General features: G+C 38.7%; 2 protein-coding genes across 5 annotated transcripts in view; one reads left to right on the plus strand and one right to left on the minus strand.

The window, feature by feature from the left end:
* Window positions 1-684, minus strand: part of LOC107855887 (omega-amidase, chloroplastic) — a 10,348-nt gene extending 9,664 nt beyond the window's left edge. For all 4 annotated transcript variants that reach the window (XR_001670384.2, XR_007056590.1, XM_016700895.2 and 1 more), the window contains exons 1-2: window positions 548-684; window positions 283-399 (exon numbers count right to left, since the gene is read on the minus strand). Coding sequence is in view for 2 of the 4 variants with exons in the window: in XM_016700895.2 (XP_016556381.1) it covers window positions 283-399; window positions 548-604 (174 nt within the window). In the remaining 2 variants the exon portion in view is untranslated. The remainder of the gene's footprint in view (window positions 1-282; window positions 400-547) is intronic.
* On the plus strand, window positions 556-3,859 carry LOC107855886. Its single transcript, XM_016700893.2, has 2 exons — window positions 556-689; window positions 1,461-3,859. Exons 1-2 carry the CDS (start codon window positions 637-639, stop codon window positions 3,658-3,660), a joined length of 2,253 nt encoding a protein of 750 aa, XP_016556379.2. The 5' UTR covers window positions 556-636; the 3' UTR covers window positions 3,661-3,859.
* The last annotated feature ends 18,800 nt before the right edge of the window (window positions 3,860-22,659 follow it).

Genomic DNA, 22,659 nt, shown 5'->3' on the forward strand with positions numbered 1-22,659 from the left:
GAGGTGTCTAGATGTGTATTCTCAAAGTTGGAGTGTTTAGTTGCCAATTGTAGCCAAGTTAAGGTGCCTCTCCATATATTATGTCGTCTAATTAAGTGTGGGTTGATACCATATAGAAGTGTCTCATTTGTTGAAATTAGTCAAATTACATCATGTAGTTTTCAACACTGTTAGCATATAAATCAGTATAACATTTATCACAAGAATTGTGTAAAACGAAAAAAAGTATTGACATACAAACCTAAAATTTGAAAGGGTAAAAGTGAAGGGAAGACTACTCACAGGCAAAAGTATAAGACTTGCACCTTTTCCTGCAGCAGCTTGAATCAGTTCACGAGCCTTTAGAATGTTAGCACTCTTCTCTGTAGTAACTTTCAGCTGACAAATTCCAATCTTGAACTTTTTCCACAAAACCAAACAAACACACACACAAAAAAAAACAATTATCATAATTAAGAATCAAGAAAATGTCATGTTATGGGTTTATTGGGGGATGGAGAAACCAAAGGAGATCAAAAGGGTATTTTTGGAAACAAGAAAAACATACCTGCGTTATTTTGGGAATTTGCAGTGGACAAACTGTCCTTTTAGAATTAGAAGCCATGGAAGTAGGTGATATTGCAGACTTTGTGGGAAATGAGACTGAAGAATAAAGGAAGACGGTGGTCCTACTATCACTCTGTTGTAAAGTGAGTATACATTTTGTCTGGTAATTATGTTGAACTTATTTTTAAATTATGGGACCGAGACAAACTCTCAAGCTAATTTAGCAATTAGTGTTATTTAATACTTATTCTAAAAGTAAAAAGCTTCAAATATTAAAATTGAATTATCTCATAGTCGAGAGTCAGGTCCTGAATTAGGGTCGCAATTGGATCTTAGGTCAGGGTCGAATATCCGGTCTCGCGAAAGTCCAACTCACATCAGGACTTATTTTGGAGTGGTAAGGTTTAAGAAAAGTCTTATTTTTGAAAAATATTTTTATCATTTAGATATGTTTTGAAAAATATTTTTTCTTAAAAAAATTTTTTTTTTTTTTTAAAACATTCTAGCCATAATTTTATGCTCACACTCACAGAAGGACAAAAAAGTTTCAGGCAAATAAAACACACTATGCATGAACCATTTACAGCAGCCATTCCCATGGCCAATAACCAAAACTTCCTTTTCATATACAACTTCTAGGAAAAAGTTTGACAAAATACATACAGGACGTTTTTTCTTCAGAAGTTCCTTTCATTTTTCTGAAATTTCCATTTTCAAGAATCAATGAAAGATTCAATCTCTGATGAAAGAGAAGAGTTGATGGTTTCACCTTTAGGTGGAATCCCACAACTAAGAAAAGCCCATTTTTTGGAACCCATTGTTTCTTCCAGTGAAGGTCCGAATTTGAAGCTTCCTTCACTTCCTTTTTCATCTGAATCCGAATGGCCATTCAAAGTCTCCTTTAATGGTTGTAGGCATCGTCAGAATAAATGGAAGCAATGGGTTGAAACCATGGAGTCTCTGTATCATTCTGTATGGGAAGCTGCTGGTATTTATGAAGCTATTAAGGGTTCAGTATATAAAGTCCATAACCATAAAGATTTAATTTTTGGGTTAGTAGAAAGGTGGTGTTGTGAGACTAATACATTTATATTTCCATGGGGTGAGGCTACTGTTACTCTTGAAGATATGATGATTTTGGGAGGGTTCTCTGTTTTGGGTGACTTTGTTTTGTTCCCTCTTCAATCCCCTGAGATGGTACAAATTGAAGAAAATCTTGAAAAAGCGCGTGGGGACCTTATCAGATTGAAGGCCGATGATCATACTAGGTGGTTGAATCTTTTCATGAACAGTGGAAAGGATTTTGAACATGAAGCTTTTCTCTCTCTTTGGTTATCAAGATTTGTTTTTCCAGGTAATGAGTATGATAAAATAGGTAAACATGTTTTCCCTATAGCTGTTAATCTTGCCAGAGGTACGCGACTAGCGCTTGCTCCTGCTGTTCTTGCTAGCATATATAGGGACTTGAGCTTGCTGAAACAGACTATGATAATGACTTCATCAAATGAGCCAAGTAGTAATGGAAACGATGGAGGGAGATTTAATATTCTAAAATTTAATCTTTGGGCGCCATTGTTCTTAGTTCAAGTTTGGGCTTGGGAGAGGTTGCTGCTTTTGCGGCCAGAACAGGTTCAGAATTACAATATGCTTAGTGGGGTGAGGATGGAACGGTGGCACAATGTGAAACAAACAGATGTTATTAACGTGAGGACTGTTATTGACTCGTCTGGAGAGACATTTCAGTGGAGGCCATATGCCTTGGCTGTGGAAGGTTGGGTAATTCCCAAGTTTTACAAGGAAAAAGAAGAGTGGGCAATAGTTGAAGGGCAAAGTTTGGACCAAAAATTGGAGTCCTTTGTTCGATGTTTGAGGGTGTCTGAGCTTGTTGGTTTTGATTGTCAAGAGCCTTATCGACCAAATCGTGTAGCAATGCAGTTTGGATATGATCAAAACTTCCCTAAATGGATTCCTCGTTCACCTTCAAGTCCAGAACTTGCCTGGTACAACTATTGCAGACCCTTTGGTTTTGATTTGAGATTATACTATCCGTCTAGGTTGTCTGAATCAGATGTCACTACACAGTATTTGAAATGGTGGAGAAAAGCAGTATTAGTTCTAGCTGATGCATTCAAAGGATTGTCGCAGAGACAAAGAAGTACAAGAAGATTAAAACGGTTTTCTAACGTTTATGATTCTCATTTTTTTTCTCCCAAGTTAAAGCAGGTGAAGGTGAAAGTAGAAACCGATATGGATGTTTATGATGTTCTTCAAAGTCTACACATTGAATGTCAACAAAAACAAGTTGAGAATTACCCTGATGTTCCTCCTGGTTTTCCTCCCAAGTCTGGTGGGAAATATGACAAGAAGAATTTGTCTATGGTGGTTTCACAAACAATGGTTTGTGACATTGTGCCTCCTGGTTTTGTGGTGAATCATATTGCAGACGAAAAAGTTGACACATCCACTGACTATGCAGATGACAAAAAAGAGACTGGCAGTGTAGTTCCGAGCAAGTCTGGTGGGGAAAATGACACGAAAAATTTGTCTATTGGAGTTTCACAAATAATGGCTTGTCAGATTGTGCCTCCTGGTTCAGTGCAGAAGCATATTGCAGAAGAAAGAGTTTACACATCCACTGACTATGCACATGATAGCAACGAGAGTACCAGTGTAGTTCTCCCCAAGTGCAATGGGAAAAATGACAATGAGAATCTATCTATGGGGGTTTGCCAAAACGTGGCTCGCCACGTTGTGCCTCTTGGTTTAACAGAGAAGTGTAATGCAGGAAAAAGTTTTTACACATCCACTGATGCACATGAAAGCAATGAGAGTAGCAGTGTCCTTTCTCTCAAGTGCATTGGGATAAATGACAAGGAGAATCTATCTATGGAGGTTTGTCTAACAGCAGCTTGCGACATTGTGCCTACTGGTTCAACGGAGAAGCACACTGACTGTGAACATGACAGAAATGAGAATAACAGGAATATAGCCCAAAGTCTTGTAATCAACGGGCAGAAAAGAGGGGAAAGATCCAGTTGTGATGATCTTGTAATGGTTATAGAATTTCGTCTTAGCAGGCTCGAGAGACAAGCGGCTTCACGCAAGAGATGCTAGATTTAGTATAGTATGATTTCAAATGTCCGTTTATTTTTCTTAAGTGTCGTTACTTACTCAGAGTAGTTGCTTTTCAGTTTTCTGTTTACAGTAGTATAGTTCTTCAGATCTTTGTATTGTCAATTAACCTTCAGGTTATGGAATTACTGGTACAATCTACATATCTGATGCAAAATTGCATTTGTCAATTTTCTGTCGCCGCTTCCTGCTTTAGTTATTATACGCATCCTCTAAATCTTAGTTGCCTCTCTGTGCAACTGCGTTGGTCACTCTTTTATGAGATATTCTGAAAAACTTCAGAAGACCTTTATTGGTCGACTCTTTTCACAACTAGACAAGACAGAATCATCTGGCCTTGTTCTTTACTCCAGTTCCCATAAGACCGCCCCAGTACTCATGTTGAATGCTTCAGGGTAACATATTAGATGAGCACCTTATTCTCATATTAAGAAGCTCTTTGTAGACATCATGGTGCAATTAAGGAGAATTATTAAAACAAGATTCCTCACTTCTTAATTATGTAAACCGTCATACTTCTGGCTCTATACGACATTATCAGTTCAGGAAATCGTATATCATGACAAATTCCTATTCCAATGCGTCCAAAATCTGCATATTGGATTTTTGAGTTATAAGATTTGTAGAGGTAAAGTTTCAAATAGGAAGACTGGCAGGACAACTAAAGAAAGAATCATAAGTGCAATCAGAAACTATTAGCTACACAAATTTTGCTGAAAATGTGGCCTAAATCAGAATTGGGCAGGTAAAAAATATCGACATGTATGAACATGATAGATGCAGGAAAAGCAGTAGTGCATTTTCTGCTAATAGATTGAGATGCCTGATGGGAAAAGGTCAACACATTTGATATGCGCGATAGACAGAAGAATTATATCATATCCTCAGGGACCTACGGGACATACTATAACTGTTGGCTTTCCAAACTTATGGGGGTCATTGCGTTAAGCAGGAAACAGTTGCCTACATGAATCAACAACTGTAGGCTTCTTGCGAAAATGTTGTCTTCCTTATATTGAACTTCTCCCTGCAGTGGCTTACCATGTCAAACAAATGTATCGTCAGAAAGACATTGCACAATTACATTTCTAGTTCGTCTAACCATTCTCTTCATCCAATCAACTTCTGCTTGGTGCAGCCAAATCTGATCATATACACATTCTTTTGCTTCTGTATAAGTCTCTGGAGAACTAGCTTAATGATTTTAACTAATAACGAAAATACGACACTGATCAGGAAAGTAAAAAGATGTGTTCATCATTTGTAGATTTTTTTTTTCTTACAAAAAAACTTACCTGTGCTTAGCCTTTAACTCTCCACAAGGTCCAACTACACAACAAGTATCTTAAAGCTGACCAACATCCTTTTCGGAATTGATCCACCTGTAATGGTGACTTCTAAGGAAGAAGACACTTCAGATAACATAAGCAATGATGGAGCTCTGTCTATTTCACTGAAGTCCGCAAAAAAGTTTGTCAACATGTCAGTTGAATAAGGCAATTCCACATTTCCTACAACAAATGCCCATAGCTTAAAAATTATCTCCTTGACCGTCTTTTTTCACTCTTTAGAAAGAAACTTATTTAGACTGATAAGAAATTTTAATCCTACTTTCACAACATGATTTATTATGCTTTGTGGTTTTAAACTCAGATATTTTTGTTGGTTTTATTATTATCTCATCACTCAGTTCAGCTTTCACATAGTGATTTTATCAAGATATTTCTAATATTCTTAGTGTCATGCCAGACCATGGGTTAGCTTGGAATCACTTATGACTCTATGCATCGTGTTACGACTAGGGGTAGTCTCGGGTCGTGACAAACTTGGTATTAGAGCATCAGGTTTAAAGTGTCCTGGGTTGTCTAAAAACTGCATTAAATTGAATCTTATTCATTGGTGTGAAGCGCGCCACACTGATGAGTGAGAGGCTATGAAACATTTTAGGAAAAGTTATACTTCTTTCATTTTCGAGTGTGAACTCTATTAAAACTTTATTCTAACTCGTTCTCTACACAGTTACAGAAGATGCCTCCAAAGAGAACTAACAAAAGTAGGAGTGGAAATGACAACGGTGTTGTGAATCAGCAAGCACCACCACCAGCTCCAGCAAACCCTTTGAATGAACAAGTCTCCTGTGTCGAATTCAAGGCCTCTTTCACAGCCTTAGCCCAGTCCATGACCACCTAAAATAACCAGTCGGCTACGGCACCAGCCAACCCAGCAGTGAATGTTGTAGCAGCCAAAGTCTGAGACTTCACTCGGATGAATCCTTTAGTGTTCTTGGGGTCCAAGTTTGAGGCGGATCCATAGGAGTTCTTGGATAATATTCAGAAAGTTATTGAGATCATGGGTGTTACCCCAATTGAAAGTGATGACTTGACTGCTTATCAACTACAAGAAATGGTTCACACCTGGTATAAACAATTAAAGGAGGATAGAAGTAAAGATGCATGATTGGTAGAGTGGGATGAGTTTGTTGTTACATTTCTGGACAGGTTTTTCCTACTTGAGTAAAGGGAGGCCAAAGTGTAGGAATTCATAAATCTAAAACAGGGTAGTATGCGCATGAATGTGTATTCTTTTAAGTTTACCCAGTTGGCAAGGTATGCTCCGCTATGGTTGCTGGCTTCAGGGACCGCATGAGCAAATTTATGTCTGGTGTTTCTGAGGATATGGTTAAAAATTGTAGGGCTGCTATGTTGGTGAAGGAGATAGACATCTCCAGACTGATGGTTCATGCTCAATAGATTGAAAAAGAGAAAATCAAGGAGAAGAAAAGGGAGATTAAGAGCAGGTAGCTTCAATTCCTTTCAATAGAGGTCAGATGATGGAAATCATTCTTAGTTCCACCAAAAATCTTTATCTCTAGGCCCATCTTCTGCTAGTGCACCAGTGCCCAAGTTTAGGCAAGATACTCGAGATAGAACACCAGGCTCTACGTCCAAGGGTAGTGTGGATAGTGTTCATACTAACCTGGTATGTAAGAAATATAGTAAGGACCATAAGAGTGGGTGTATGACTAGGAGTGATGTTTGCTTTGGGTATGGCAAGTCAGGACACAGACCGAGGGAATGTCTACTGGCTTCACAGTGAGGTAGGGATGCCCATCAACAAAGTTAGTCCAACTTTTCAGTATCTCCAATAGGTCGCCCAACTCAGCAGGGTGCCTCATCTAGTGCAACTGGTAGATAATGTCAGAATATTTTATGCCTTTCAGACTCGACAGGATCAGAAGGGTTTTCCTGATATAGTCAATGTTATATTACAAGTCTTCCATATTTATATTTATACATTATTAGATCCTGGAGCCACATTTTTTTAACTCCCTATATAGTAGTAGACTCTAGTATCAGTCCCAAAATTCTTTTAGAACCTTTCCCAGTCTCTACTTGGGTTGGTGATTCGGTCATAACTAAAAGGGTATACAAAAATTGCCCTATCATGATTTCTCAAAAAGTCACCTCAGCTGACTTTGTAGAGTTATACTGTCAAGAATGGACCTTGGGCCTAACTCAACCTCAAAAGCTAGCTGGAGAGGTTGATTTAGGCCCAAGGTCCATTTTTGACATGGTATCAAACCTAGGTTCATTCCTGTTTTGGGCTCCCGGTCCATACGCCAGTGCCAGTTAGGCCTAAGCGTGAAGGGAGGGGGGGTGTTAGAGTAGGTAAAAGTCCTACATTGGTTGGGGAATGGACTAGTGGTTTGCTTATATGGACTTGGGTAATCCTCCTCTCATGAGCTAGCTTTTGAGGTTGAGTTAGGCCCAAGGTTCATTCTTGACATGGTATTAAAGCCAGGACCATTCTCGTTTTGGGTTCCCGGTCCACGCGCCAGTGCCAGTTGGGCCTGGGTGTGAGGGAGAGGGTGTTAGAGTGGGTAAAAGTCCCACATTGGTTGGGGAATGGACTAGTAGTTTGCTTATATGGACTTGGGACAATCCTCCCCCCTTGAGCTATATTTTGAGGTTGAGTTAGGCCCAAGGTCCATTCTTGACATGGTATCAGAGCTAGGTTCATTCCCGTTTTGGGCTCTCGATCTATGCGCCAGTACCAGTTAGGACTAGGCGTGAGGGGGAGGGGGTGTTAGAGTGGGTTAAAGTCCCACATTGGTTGGAGAATGGACTAGTGGTTTGCTTATATGGACTTGGGTAATCCTCCCCTCTTGAGCTAGCTTTTGAGGTTGAGTTAGGCCCAAGGTCCATTCTTGACATATACATGGTAGATTTCGATGTCATTCTTGGCATAGATTGGATACACTCTTGCTATGACTCTATTGATTATAGAAATAGAGTAGTACAATTTTAGTTCCCAAATGAACCAATCATGGAGTGGAAGGGTAGTACTTCAACGCCTATGGGTTAGTTCCCCTCTTACCTTAAGACTAGAAAATTGATCTTCAAAGGGGCATCTATCATCTTGTTCGAGTTAAGAATTCAAAATCTGAAGCCCTTAATCTTGGGTTAGTTCCAGTGGTAAACGAGTTTTCAAAAGTATTTCCAGTAGACCTACTTGAAGTTTCTTTAGAAAGGGAAATTGACTTCGAAATAAATCACCTTCCAGATACCTAACCTATTTTAATTCTACCCTACAGAATGGCTCTATTCGAGCTTAAGGAGTTGAAGAAACAATTGAAAGACCTCCTAGAAAAAGGTTTTATCAGGACAATATCTCTCCGTGGGATGCTCTTGTTTTTTTCATGCAAAAGAAAAATGATTCTCTCAAAATATGCATCGACTATTATTAGTTGAACAAAATCACAATCAAGAATAAATATTCCATTCCCAGGATTGACGACCTATTCGACCAACTTCAGGGTGCAAATTATTTCTCTAAGATAGACCTCAGATTAGGTTATCATCAACTCAGAGTCATAGAATATGACATTTCGAAGACAGTTTCAGAACTCGGTATGGTCACTTTGAATTTGTTGTTATGTCTTTTGGACTAACGAATGCTGTTGCAAATTTTATGGACTTGATGAATATGGTTCAAATAGTACTTGGACATGTTCGTCATTGTCTTTATTGATGACATACTCATTTATTCTCAATGTTAGGATGAACATTTAGATTATTTAAAGATTGTCTTGCAGACTCTTAAAGATCACCAGCTATTCACCAAATTCAGCAAGTGTGAATTCTTATTGAAATTAGTAACATTTCTTGGTCATGTTATTTCTTGTGAAGGCATTCAGATTGATCCTTAAAAGAACAAAGTAGTAAGGAACCGGCCATAACCCATCTCTCTAGTAGATATCAGGAGTTTCCTGGGCTTAGACGATTAGTATGGATGGTTTGTTGAAGGATTTTCCCCCATTACTTATCCCATGTCTATGCTGACTCGGAAAAAGTCAATTTAGTGGTTTGATGCTTGTGAGAAATGTTTTCAGGAGTTAAAGACTTGACTCACTACCGCTCCAGTTCTAACTCTACCCCAGGGCTCAGATGGTTTTGTGATTTATTGTGATGCTTCCAGAGTTGGACTTAGTTATGTGTTGATGTAACGGGGCAAGGTTACAATATATGCCTCTAGACAACTCAAGTCTCATGAAATGAAATACATGACTCATGATATTGAATTGGAAGTAGTTGTTTTTGCCTAAAAAATTTGGAGAAATTACCTTTATGGGTTTATTATTGATGTATTCACCGACCTCAAGAGCCTTTAGTATATGTTCAGTCAGAAAAATCTAATGGCTAGATGTAACGCCCCAAAAAATGGGTCCCAGAGCGTCACACGGTGCTTGAGGCTACGAGTAACCCCAAGCTAACCCTTTGAGCCATTTTCATTCAGTTCAACACAAATCAACGGGGTTTCCATAAATAACCCTCAAATATTAACAGAGTAATCATCATCCATGAATAAAGGAATTTCAGAAAGATAATAAAATACGACTTATTATTCAACTCCCAACATCTATACTAGTCTGACAAGACTCTAAGAAAATCAATAAAACAAGCGAGCCATTAAGAAATGTCCCAACTGACTCATACTCAGTTATCAAATGTAAACAATTGTGTGAAACCAACATCAGACATTATGTCCTCGGAACATGAGGACTCACCACAACAGAGGATGTAGAACAACATGCCCAAAGAATCACTGTCGAACCTGGAACTGAGCACCTGAATCTATATTTCGAGAAAATACAGCCCACAACCAAAGAGGGGGGTTAGTACCATGGAAAGGAACCGAGTATATGGGGGTGTATGCAGTTGTATAAACATCATCATCATAAATATTTATAAGAAATATGAAGGATGTATGAAAGACTCACATAGCCCGAAGAAAATCATCATAATCATAAGAGGATGAAATAAGTACAATAACACATGTGAGTCATCATATAATTTGTCAATCACTTTCAGTTCATCAAGAATATCAATTCTCATAATGTAAATATCATTTAAATCTTTCGAAAGAATAACTTTCACAATTCCACTTTCAAATCACTTCACCATAGACATAAGGAAACACACACACACTGGGAGATCCTATAACCGACATAAACCATATGAGCTACATGGAGTCCAATGTACAACCCACGTTGGGGAGAGCCGTCCTATCCTTGCCATCGGAGTAGGACTATCGATATCAAATCCACACAAACTAGTGATCACTACATAAATCAGCCTCAGGCTCACTCCTACGGGGGCACGTAGTTCTAGGGAAGTAAGGTCACTTTATACCTCCCACTCGGTGCTAAAGATTTCTCCCGGACTTAGCTCATATCATTTCAAAGATAATCCACAATAAAATAATTTCAGTAATATATAAATACATATCGGGAGCCATCATACTTCCCATCTATCAAAATCAACCACGTTGTGGATTTCTTTCACACTCGAGTTCAAAACAACTCCATTAAGACCAAAAGGTCAAATCATTAAAAATATCTCAAATATTTAACATCAACGTGCTTATAACACACTTTCTAAAAAAATACAATTTCCAATGGGGATTCACGACCCAAATATCAAAATCATGATAAATATCGTTCAAGATTCATGCTTTATATCTCCACACATGTAAATTCATCTTTCAAAATTATAAACATCAAGATTTCATAATAATCATCATAATATATGGGTTCATGCTTCAAATTCGTAAAAATCAAATAAAAATCATGCCTTTGTAAAGGAAATTACTTTTGGGCACAAGAACGAAAGAGAGTTCTTGTTGAAAAACCCTACATACCTTGAATGATGAACTTTAGATCGATACTCATTTTTGAGATGTTAATCGTGCCTTTGAATGATGGTTCTTGGAGTTCTTGAACTAGGAACTTGGAATCTTAAATAAATTTGCAGAATTAATGGTGAACTTTGGAGGTTCTTGAAGTTGGATGTAGGATCTTAGGGTTTTCTTTTTGAGGGAATTTGATGAAAAATAATATATAATGCTTCTAATAGGCTTTAATATAGGGTTTGGATGGATTTTGGGTGAGGGGGAATGACCAAAACGCCCCTAAAAATTAAATAACTCTCGAATCTGTCCTTTGGTGGACTGTTTTGATAGTCTGAAGTAGATCAACCGTAACGTTTTACTCCGATATCCAAATTAGAAAGAGGACTCTCATATATTTCCATTAATATATAGTATGTCACCCAGATCATTGTGTACGAGGAGTTATGATCATTTGAAGTTGACCCAAAAATTCACTTTTGATAGGCTAAATTAGATTGACCATAACTTTTTTCTCCAATAGATAAATTGGAAAGAGGACTCGTAGATCTTTCCGTTGATATATAGTAGATCACCCAGATCATTATGTACAAGGAGTTATGATCATTTAAAGTTGGAGAAAAAATATGCCAGGTACTTTTTCCTGCATGTTTTACTGTTCACTACTATTCACGGCTCGATCGGAATGTTCATAACTCGTCGCTCGGGTGTCCGTTTTGGATGATCCACATATCGTTGGAAAGCTTATTCAATAATCTACGCAATGGTGGTTCATAATATAAGACATTCTGCACAAAAAATTTATAATTCACTCTAGAAGATAGAACCCAACATGTTTACGCACAAAATTTCAACGAAAAATTTCTCGGGGTATTACATCATCCCCCCCTTGAAAACATTCATCCTCGAATGATGCTAGAAATGCCAAGATTAGATAGAGAATACAGAATACAACTGAAACCATTTGTTAGACTCATCACCACATCGTTTCTCACTCCGAATGCAACATAGAATGCATAAATTCAAGAAACTACAGCTGAACACATAATAAATGACAGCTGAACTGCTGCAACTTTTATCAAAAGTGCATGATTTAGGAAAGAATGGTACCTTCGGCTTGATCGGAGTTCGCGGAAAATAGGTGCGGGTACTTGGATCGCATATCCACCTCATCTTCCCAAGTTGCACCCTCAACAGATTGGTTTCACCACAACACCTTGACCAAGGGAACTTCTTTATTCCTTAGTCTTCGGACTCTGAAATCAAGAATATCAACAGGAATCTCATTAAAAGAAAAATTTTCTTGAATGTCATCACTCACAGAGGAATCCACTACCACAGCATTGCTAATATGCTTTCTAAGCATGGAGACATGGAATATTGGATGAACAGAGGACAACTCGGAAGGCAACTCGACCTCATAAGCTACCTTACCAACACGGCTAAGAATTTTGTAAGGACCAACATAACGGGGACTAAGCTTCCCCTTCTTTCTGCATCTCTTCACCCCCCTCATGGGTGAAATTTTCAGATACACTAGGTCACCAACTTCAAACTCAAGGTCTCTCCTTCTAACATCCGCATATGACTTCTGACGACTCTGCGCAGTTTTCAACCTTTCCCTAATCAACTAAAATTTTTCCATAGCCTCATATACCGAGTCAGGACCACTCACAGCCACTTCACCCACCTCGAACCAACCTATGGGTGATCTACACTTCCTTCCATATAAGGCTTCAAACGGAGCCATGCCAATACTAGAGTGGAAACTATTATTGTAAGCCAACTCTATCAACGGTAAGTGATCATCCCAACTTCCCTTAAAGTCAAGTGCACAAGCTCTCAACATATCCTCTAAGGTTTGGATGGTCCGCTCAGCCTGACCATCGGTCTGCGGATGAAAAGCAGAACTCAAAAGCCCTTGGGTACCAAGACCCTTCTGAAAAGCTTTCTAAAATTGTGAAGTGAATTGAGTACCCCTATCCGAAATGATAGACAAGGGAACTCCATGCAGTCTGACTAGCTCTCGGATATACAATCTAGCATAATCCTTAGCAGTATATAAAGTATGAACAGGCAAGAAATGAGTAGGCTTAGTCAACCTATCAACCACAACCCAAATAGAATCATGATGGCGTCAGGAAGGAGGTAAACCAATTACGAAGTCCATATTTATCTCTTCCCACTTCCAGGTGGGAGTACTAAACTATTGCCTCATACCACCAGGTCTTTGGTGTTCAACCTTAACCTGTTGGCATGTTGCACACTTAGCTATAAACACTGCTATATCTTTCTTCATGCCACTCCACCAATAGATTTCCCGCAAGTCTCGGTACATCTTGGTGGCACCAGGATGAATAGAATATCGCACCCCGTGTGCTTCAGCCATAATCCTCTGTCTCAGATCATCAATATTCGGGACACACAATCTACCCTGCAATCTCAACACACCATCTCCCCCTTGGGAGAAAACCTCTACTTTTTGGTCCTTGACTGACTCCTTCAGTCTGACCAAACTAGCATCTAAGTATTGCTTTTCCTTCACTTCCGAAATCAAGGAGGATTCGGAACTACTCTGAACCCCTATACTACCTTCAGCAGAGTCAAACAACCTAACCTCCAATCTATCCAAACGATGTACATTATGAGCCAACTCTTTCTTACCTTCTACCACATGCGAAACACTACCCATGGACACTCTACTTAGGGAATCCGCCACAATATTGGCCTTGCCCGGATGGTACAACACACTCATATCATAGTCCTTTAACAATTCTAACCATCGTCTCTGCCTAAGATTCAATTCTCTCTGGGTAAACACATACTAAAGACTCTTATGATCAGTGAAAATATCAACATGGACACCATACAAATAACGTCTCCAGATTTTCAAAGCAAACACAACAGCAGCTAACTCAAGGTCATGGGTGGGGTAATTTTTCTCATGGGGTTTCAACTGTCTAGAAGCATAAGCTATCACCTTACCCTTCTGTATCAATACGCAACCCAACCCAACTCTCAAACCATCACAGTACACCACAAAACCATCAACACCAACAGGCAAAGCCAAAATAGGGGCTGAAGTGAGTCGAGTCTTCAACTCCTGAAAACTCTTCTCACAAGATTCAAACCACAAGAACTTTACTTTTTTTTGGGTCAACCGAGTTATAGGAGACGCTATAGAGGAGAAACCCTCAACAAAACGACGGTAATAGCCAGCTAAACCTAAGAAACTTTGGATATCAGTCGGACAAATAGGTTTAGGCCAATTTCTAACAGCTTTGATCTTTTGGGGATCAACTCTAATACCCTCGGAAGAAATGATATGACCCAAAAAAGCAACTAACCTTAGACAAATCTCACACTTACTGAACTTGGCAAACAACTTGTGATCTCTAAGGGTTTGAAAGATAGTTTGTATATGATCAGAATGTTCATCCTCACTACGGGAGTACACCAGTATATCATCGATGAACACTATGACAAACATATCTAGATATGGTCTGAACACTTGATTCATGAGGTCCATGAAAGCTGCTGGGGCATTAGTTAACCCGAAAGACATAACAAGAAACTCAAAATAGCCACAACAAGTTCGGAAAGCAGTTTTTAGGATGTCACACTCCCTAACTTTGAGTTGATGATAGTCGAAACGAAGGTCTATCTTTGACAAATAACTTGCACCTTGCAATTGGTCAAACAAATCATCTATTCTCGGAAGGGGGTACTCATTTTTGAAGGTGACTTTATTCATTTGGCGGTAATCAATGCACATACGCAAAGAGCTATCTTTCTTTCTCACAAACAACATAGGAGCACCCCAAGAAGAAACACTGGGCCTTATGAAACCCTTATCTAGTAGATCTTTGAGTTGCTCTTTCAACTCCTTAAGTTCTGCAGGGGCCATACGGTAAGGAGGAATAGAAATGGGCTCAGTATCGGGAAGAAGATCAATCTCGAACTCTATCTCTCTATCAGGAGGTATCCCTGGGAGATCATCTGGAATGACATTAGAAAACTCATTGACGATGTTAACAGACTGGAGAGTTGAAGTCTCAAACTTAGTGTCTGACTCTAACCAAATGGTAAATACACCCCTTCGAAATAAGCTTTCTAGCTTTGAGGTAAGAGATAAAATGACTCTTGGGTGACACAGAATTCCTAGACCACTCAAACACAGATGCACCCAAAATCTAAAACTTGACCATTCGGGTCCGACAATCAATAGAGGCATAAGAAGAATATAGCAAGTCCATACCCAAAATCACATCAAAATCTACCATGTCTAACTCAATCAGATCAGCCAACAAGACTCTATGAAGAACGGTAATAGGACACTTTTTATACAATTTCTGGGCAACAATCGAATCACCCACTGGGTAGAAATTAGGATAGGCTCAGGAATAATCTCAGGACTCATTTCAAAATTCACAGCAATCAAAGGTGCAACATATGAGAATTTGGATCCAGGATCCAACAAAGCATACACATCAAACTGAAATATATGAAGCATACCAGTAACAACATTGGGAGAGTCCTCCTGTTCCTGGGGGGATGGTAAAGCATAGAATCTATTCTGGCACTGCTCGCTAGTATTGCTAGAAGAGGCACCCTGAGCTGGGGCTGGGTGAGTCACTAGAATTGGAGCACTAACAATCCGAGTCTGGGTCTGAGGGCGATAGTCACAATGCCCTTGTCTATCCTATGGACAATCTCTAACTCTGTGACCCATGTCACCACATCAGAAATAGCCCCTTTTCTCACCCCAATACTCACCCGAATGAGCCCTACCACACTTAGGACACAGGGGACGATTTGGCTTACTGCCATTACTGTACTGGGACCTGAATGCATATGACCTACTACCTTATTTCTGCCTACCTCTAGGCACGGGAGCACTAGCAGATGACGGTGCTGGCATAGATGAACGATCCTGATACTGAGGGCGACTCCCTTCCTGCAATCTAGTCTGACCCTGTCTGTGCTGCTCGGACCTAGCTTTCTTATTCGCTCTCATTCTATATCTCTCCTTAATCTTATCTGCCTCAATATGTTGGGCATGAGTTATCAGCCTAGAAAGATTCATCTCACTATTCAGTATAGTAGACCTACACTCCTTAACCACATAACTAGACACTCCAATCACAAACTTACTTATACTAGCCCGATTATCAGCCACTAAGTTAGGAGCATACTTGTCCAACTGATTGAACTTTAGATAGTACTCCCTAATAGTCATAGAGCCTTGTCACAGGTTCATAAACTCTTCCACCTTCGCCTGCCTCATCTCCAAAGGGAAAAACTTATCTAGGAATGCATCCTGGAACTCTTGCCAAGTTGTAGGGATAGCTCCCTTACCTCTACCTTTCCTCTAAGCGACAACCCAGTCATAAGCAAGGTCTTTCAATCTATACACAGCCAACTCCACACTATGTTCCTCAGATACATGCATCACCTGAGTAATCTTCCGCACCTCCTCTAAAAACAACTGTGGATCCTCATCAGACTTGGACTCATAGAATTCTAGCAGATTCATCTGCATGAAGTCATGGATCCTGGCAGCAGCTGAATCACCTCCCTGCTATTGTGGAGCCGGGGCCAGGTTGGCCTGAACATTTGCAGTAACAGCTTGGGCCAGCGCCTGAAAGGATTCCCAAAATTTAGCATGAGACACATTTTCATTTAATGGGTCAGCGAGTTGAGGTTGCTGACCATCATTATTTCTTCTCGCTTGATTGGAGGCATATTTTTGAAAGAGAAAAGCACAAATCAATAGAAGAGAGAGAAACTTTAAGAACGATAAACTTCTGAAAGAAAGAATCACACTTTTTCCTAAAACATCTTGTAGCCTCTTGCTCATAGATGTGGTGCGCTACATACGATGATCAAGACTCTACTTAATGCGGCTTGTCAGACTCCTTAGGACACCTTAAAACCTTAGGCTCTGATACCAAGTTTGTAACGCCCTGGAAAACGGGTCCCGGAGCATCACACGGTGCTTGAGGCTATTAGTAGCCCCAAGCTAACCCTTTGAGCCATTTTCATTCAGGTCAACACAAATCAACGGGGTTTCCATAAATAACCCTCAAATATTAATAGAGTAATCATCATCCATGAATAAAAGAATTTCAGAAAGATAATAAAAGACGACTTATTAGTCAACTCCCAACATCTATACTAGTCTGATAAGCCTCTAAGAAAATCAATAAAACCAGCGAGCCATTAAGACATGTCCCAACTAACTCATACTCAGTTATCAAATATAAACAATTGTGTGAAACCAACATCAGACATCATGTCCTTGGAATATAAGGACTCACCACAATAGAGGATGTAGAACAACATGCCCAAAGAATCACTGTTGAACCTGGAACTGAGCACGTGAACCTATATTTTGAGAAAATGCATCCCACAACCAAAGAGGTGGGTCAGTACCATGGAAAGAAACCGAGTATATGGGGGTGTATGCAGTTGTATAAAAATCATCATCATAAATATTTATAAGAAATATGAAGGATGTATGAAAGACTCACATAGCCCGAAGAAAATCATCATAATCATGAGAGGATGAAATAAGTACAATAACACATGTGAGTCATCATATAATTTGTCAATCACTTTTAGTTCATCAAGAATATTAATTCTCATAATGTAAATATCATTTAAATCTTTCGAAAGAATAACTTTCACAATTCCACTTTCAAATCACTTCACCATTTACCACAGACACAAGGAAACACACACACACTGGGAGATCCTATAACCGACATAAACTATGTGAGCAACGTGGAGTCCAAAGTACAACCTACATTGGGGAGAGCCGTCCTATCCTTGCCATCAAAGTAGGACTATCGATATCAAATCCACACAAACTAGTGATCATTATATAAATCAGCCTCAGGCTCACTCCTACGGGGGCACGTAGTTCTAAGGAAGTAAGGTCACTTTATACCTCCCACTCGGTGCTAAAGATTTCTCCCGAACTTAGCTCATATCATTTCAAAGATAATCCACAACAAAACAATTTCAGTAATATATAAATATACATCGGGAGCCATCATGCTTCCCATCTATCAAAATCAACCACGTTGTGGATTTCTTTCATACTCGAGTTCAAAATAACTCCATTAAGACCAAAAGGTCAAATCATTAAAAATATCTCAAATATTTAACATCAACGTGCTTATAACACACACTTTCTCAAAAAAACACAATTTTCAATGGGGATTCACAACCCAAATATCAAAATCATGATAAATATCATTCAAGATTCATGCTTTATATCTCCACATATGTAAATTTATCTTTCAAAATCATAAACATCAAGATTTCATAATAATCATCATAGGATATGGGTTCATGCTTCAAATTCATAAAAATCAAATGAAAATCATGCCTTTGTAAAGAAAATTACTTTTGGGCATAAGAACGAAAGAGAGTTCTTGTTGAGAAACCCGACATACCTTGAATGATGAACTTTAGATCGATACTCATTTTTGAGATGTTAATCGTGCCTTTGAATGATGGTTCTTGGAGTTCTTGAACTAGGAACTTGGAATCTTGAATAAATTTGTTGAATTAATGGTGAACTTTGGAGGTTCTTAAAGTTGGATGTAGGAGCTTAGGGTTTTATATTTGAGGAAATTTGGTAAAATATAACATATAATGCTTCTAATAGGTTTTAATATAGGGTTTGGATGGATTTTGGGTGAGGAGGAATGACCAAAACGCCCCTATAAATGAAATAATTCTCAAATTTGTCCTTTGGTGGACTATTTTGATAGTCTGAAGTAGATCAACCATAACATTTTACTCCGATGTCCAAATTGGATGAAACCAATTTAATTAGAAAGAGAACTCTCATATCTTTTTGTTGATATATAGTATCTCACCCATATCATTGTGTACGAGGAGTTATGATCATTTGAAGTTGACCCAAAAATTCACTTTTGATAGGCTGAAGTAGATCGATCATAACTTTTTGCTCCGATAGGCAAATTGGATGAAACTAATTTCATTGGAAAGAGGACTTGCAGAGCTTTCTGTTGATATACCTAAATCATTATGTACAAGGAGTTATGATCATTTAAAGTTGGAGCAAAAATATGTTAGGCCTCAGTACTTTTTCCTGTACGTTTTACTGTTCACTACTATTCGCGGTTCGATCAGAATGTTTATAACTCGTCGCTCGGGTGTCCGTTTTGGATGATCCACATATCGTTGGAAATATTATTCGATACTCTACGCAATGGTGGGTCATAATCTAAGACATTCCGCACAAAAAATTTATAATTCATTCTATAAGATAGAACCCAACACGTTTACACACAAAATTTCAACAAAAAATTTCTTGAGGTATTACACTAGAGTAATTAAAGGATTATGATATAAGTGTCTTGTGCCATTCGGGTAAATCCAAGGTTGTGGCTAACACTCTTACCATATTATCTATGAAAAGTGCCGCTCACGTAGAGGATGAGAGGAAAGAATTAGTTTGCGAGGTTCATAGGTTGGGTAGATTGGGAGTTTGGCTAGTTCATTCATCCAAAGGTGGTACTTTGGTTCAAAATGGTTCAGAATCCTCTTTGAAAATTGAGGTGAAATAAAAATAAGATAGTGATACTATTTTTCTTAGGTTGAATGAAACAGTCCAGATTCAGAAGGTTGAGGTTTTCTTCCAAGAGGGAGATGATGTTCTTCCCAATCAGGGTAGACTACGTGTTTCAAATGTAGATGACTTGAGATAGTGGATGCTAGAATAAGCTCACAATTATTGATATTCTATTTACCCAAGATCCACTAAAATGTACCGTGATTTTCAGAAAGTCTATTGGTGGAATGGATGAAGAAGGATATTATGGAATTTTGTAGCTATGTGTCCATATTAACAATCGATTAATATTGAGAATCAGAGACCTGGTGGTACACTTCAAGACATCATTATTCCTACTTGGAATTCAAAAGTAGTGAATAAGGACTTTATCACAGGGTTTCTTGTAATCATCGACAATATAATTCCATTTTAGATTATCGTGGATCAAATAACTAAGTCGGCCTATTTTCTATCAGTTAACACTTTAGATTTAGTCGAGGACCATGCTAAAATCTACCTAAATAAGTTGGTGAAATAACATAGTGTCTCTTTGACTATCATTTCAGATAGAGGTACTTAGTTTATCTCTTGATTTTTGAAGATGTTTCAAAAAGGTCTTGGAACCCAAGTTTATTTTAGTACAACTTTTCACTCGTAGACAGATGGCCAAGTAGAGAGGATCATTCAAACCTTAGAGAACATGTTGATAACGTGTGTGATTGATTTCAAAAGTAGCTGGGATGATCATTTGCCTTTGATTTAGTTTGCTTATAATAAGAGCTATCACTCTGGTATTTAGATGACCCCATTTGAGGAACTTTATGATAAGAGGTGTAGATCTCCTATTAGTTGGTTTGAGGTTGGTGAAGCTATATTGATAGGGTCAAACTTATTCCATGAGGCTATGGAGAAAGTTCAACTTATTAAAGAAAGGCTAAAAATGGCTAAGAGTCGTGAGAAGTCCTATGCAGATATGAGAAAAAGGGAACTAGAGTTTTTTATTGGTGATTTTGTCTACTTGAAGGTTTCACCCATGAAAGGGGTGAAGAGATTTGGCAAGAAGGTAAAGATCATTCCCAACTATATCAGTCTTTATAAGATTGCAGGTCATTTTGTCAATCTAGCCAATGAGTTAGATTTGCCGGTAAACCTAGCAGTAGTGCATCCAAACTTCTATGTTTCCTTGTTACAGAAATGTATTGGTGATCCATCGGTTGTTCCCTTAGAGAGTGTGTGTGTGAAATATAGTCTCTCTTACGACTGTTAGAGTGGGTAAAAGTCCCATATTGGTTGGGGAATGGACTAGTGGTTTGCTTATATGGACTTAGGTAATCCTCCTCTCATGAGCTAGCTTTTGAGGTTGAGTTAGGCCCAAGGTACATTCTTGACATGGTATCAGAGCCAGGTTCATCCCCATTTTAGGCTCTCAGTCCACGCGCTAGTGTCAGTTAGGCCTGGGCGTGAGGGGGGTTTTAGAGTGGGTAAAAGTCCCACATTGGTTAGGGAATAGACTAGTGATTTGCTTATATGGACTTGGGACAATCCTCTCATATTGAGCTATCTTTTGAGGTTAAGTTAGGCCTAAGGTCCATTCTTGACATGGTATCAGAACTAGGTTCATTCCCGTTTTGGGCTCCTGGTCCACGCGCTAGTGCCAGTTAAGCCTGGGCGTGAGAAGGGGTGTTAGAGTGGGTAAAAGTCCCATATTAGTTGGGGAATGGACTAGTGGTTTGCTTATATGAACTTGGGTAATCCTCTCCTCATGAGCTAGCTTTTGAGGTTGAGTTAGGCCCAAGGTTCATTCTTGATAACGACAAGGTTCCATTTGAGATCCTTGACTATCAGGTTCATAAGCTGATGAATAAGGAGGTTCTCAATCTATGCAATAATCTCGGACTATTATAAATTAACTTACAGAAAACATGTAAGATAGCAGCAACAACAAATTATTCTTTACCTCATATATCTCAAAAATGGTAATGGTCATACTTTCAAATTTGAAAGTAGATGAAAATAGTATATAGAACAGGGTAGTCACTTTGGCAAAGGTTCTTTGGTGAAATAAGTCGGTTGATGGAGCTACCCAAGAAGTAGAGGTAGATATGATATCCAAGTACCCCCACCTCTTTCCTTCAAATTTAGTCCTATCTTGAGATAATAGTTTCCTTTAAATTAATTAACTATTTTTTTCTATGTCATGTCACCTATCTATTCTTATGTCATAGCATGCATTCATGAGTGCAATTCAGTTCATATTTTAATTGACTCAGTTATCATGTTAGTGTTCAACTCTTAGAAACTAACTATGGGAATTTCAGGTATGGATAGTGTGAAAGGGTCCAATAATATAAGGAGAAGTGGTGAAGAAAATATTGGAATTGCAGCTCTTAAGAAAATATTGGAATTGCAGCTCTTTTCCCTTACTTTCCATCTTAGTCAATTTCCATTCGACGACGAATGACCCGAAGTGGAAGATATTGTAACACCCTAAAAGTTCAATCTAAGACTATAACTATGATTCAAGTACAAAATGTATTAAACATTATGTTTTAATAGTATGGAAAGGGATTTAGACATGTACCAAGGCCATAAGTAACTCCTAGATTGTAACCAAGCCAAAACCTTCCTTACCAATCATTTCCTTGAGAAATATCTTGCTATGGACAGATTCAAACGAGCATAACTTCTATATTCTGAAGCATTTTTCATATCAAGACCCACCAAAGGATAGATATTTGAATTATCTTTCCAACTCATCCACTTATGCCTTAATCTAATATAAGAGTGAAAATTTATGGCCTTTTTAGTGAAGCATTGTCCCGTAGTAAGATATCACGAGCCAAATCACGATTGTGGATACATTGTACAACTGTACAGTGGTCTCGTTTGATCGAGACAGCCCCAAATATCTGAAAGTTGACAAGTATACCTTCTAACCACGGGAGGGAACCACGATCGTTCTTTTAAACCACTATCTTAGGCTCGATCATGAGTTCCCAAGAATGATCCAGATTGAACCTTCAACCTACGAACAAAGGTACGATCATCGGTAAATCCCACGATCATACCAAGGCTTGTTTGATCATGTTCAGAGAGCTCTGATCTATCTACTAACCATGAGCACTACCCACAATCGTAGGTTGCTCCCACAATCGTGGAAAGGTCCCGTACGTATCTTCCATCAGCTTTCAGTTACGAAT

Source organism: Capsicum annuum, chromosome 6, assembly GCF_002878395.1.
Source record: "Capsicum annuum cultivar UCD-10X-F1 chromosome 6, UCD10Xv1.1, whole genome shotgun sequence".
NCBI lineage: Eukaryota > Viridiplantae > Streptophyta > Magnoliopsida > Solanales > Solanaceae > Capsicum > Capsicum annuum.

What these genes read in the sequence shown, in the direction of transcription:
- LOC107855886 (XM_016700893.2), top strand. Translation starts at nt 637, where the DNA reads ATGAGACTGAAGAATAAAGGAAGACGGTGGTCCTACTATCACTCTGTT. An exon ending in TACTATCACTCTGTTGTAAA is followed by an intron (nt 690 to 1,460) that starts GTGAGTATACAT and finishes TAATGGTTGTAG; the next exon opens with GCATCGTCAGAATAAATGGA.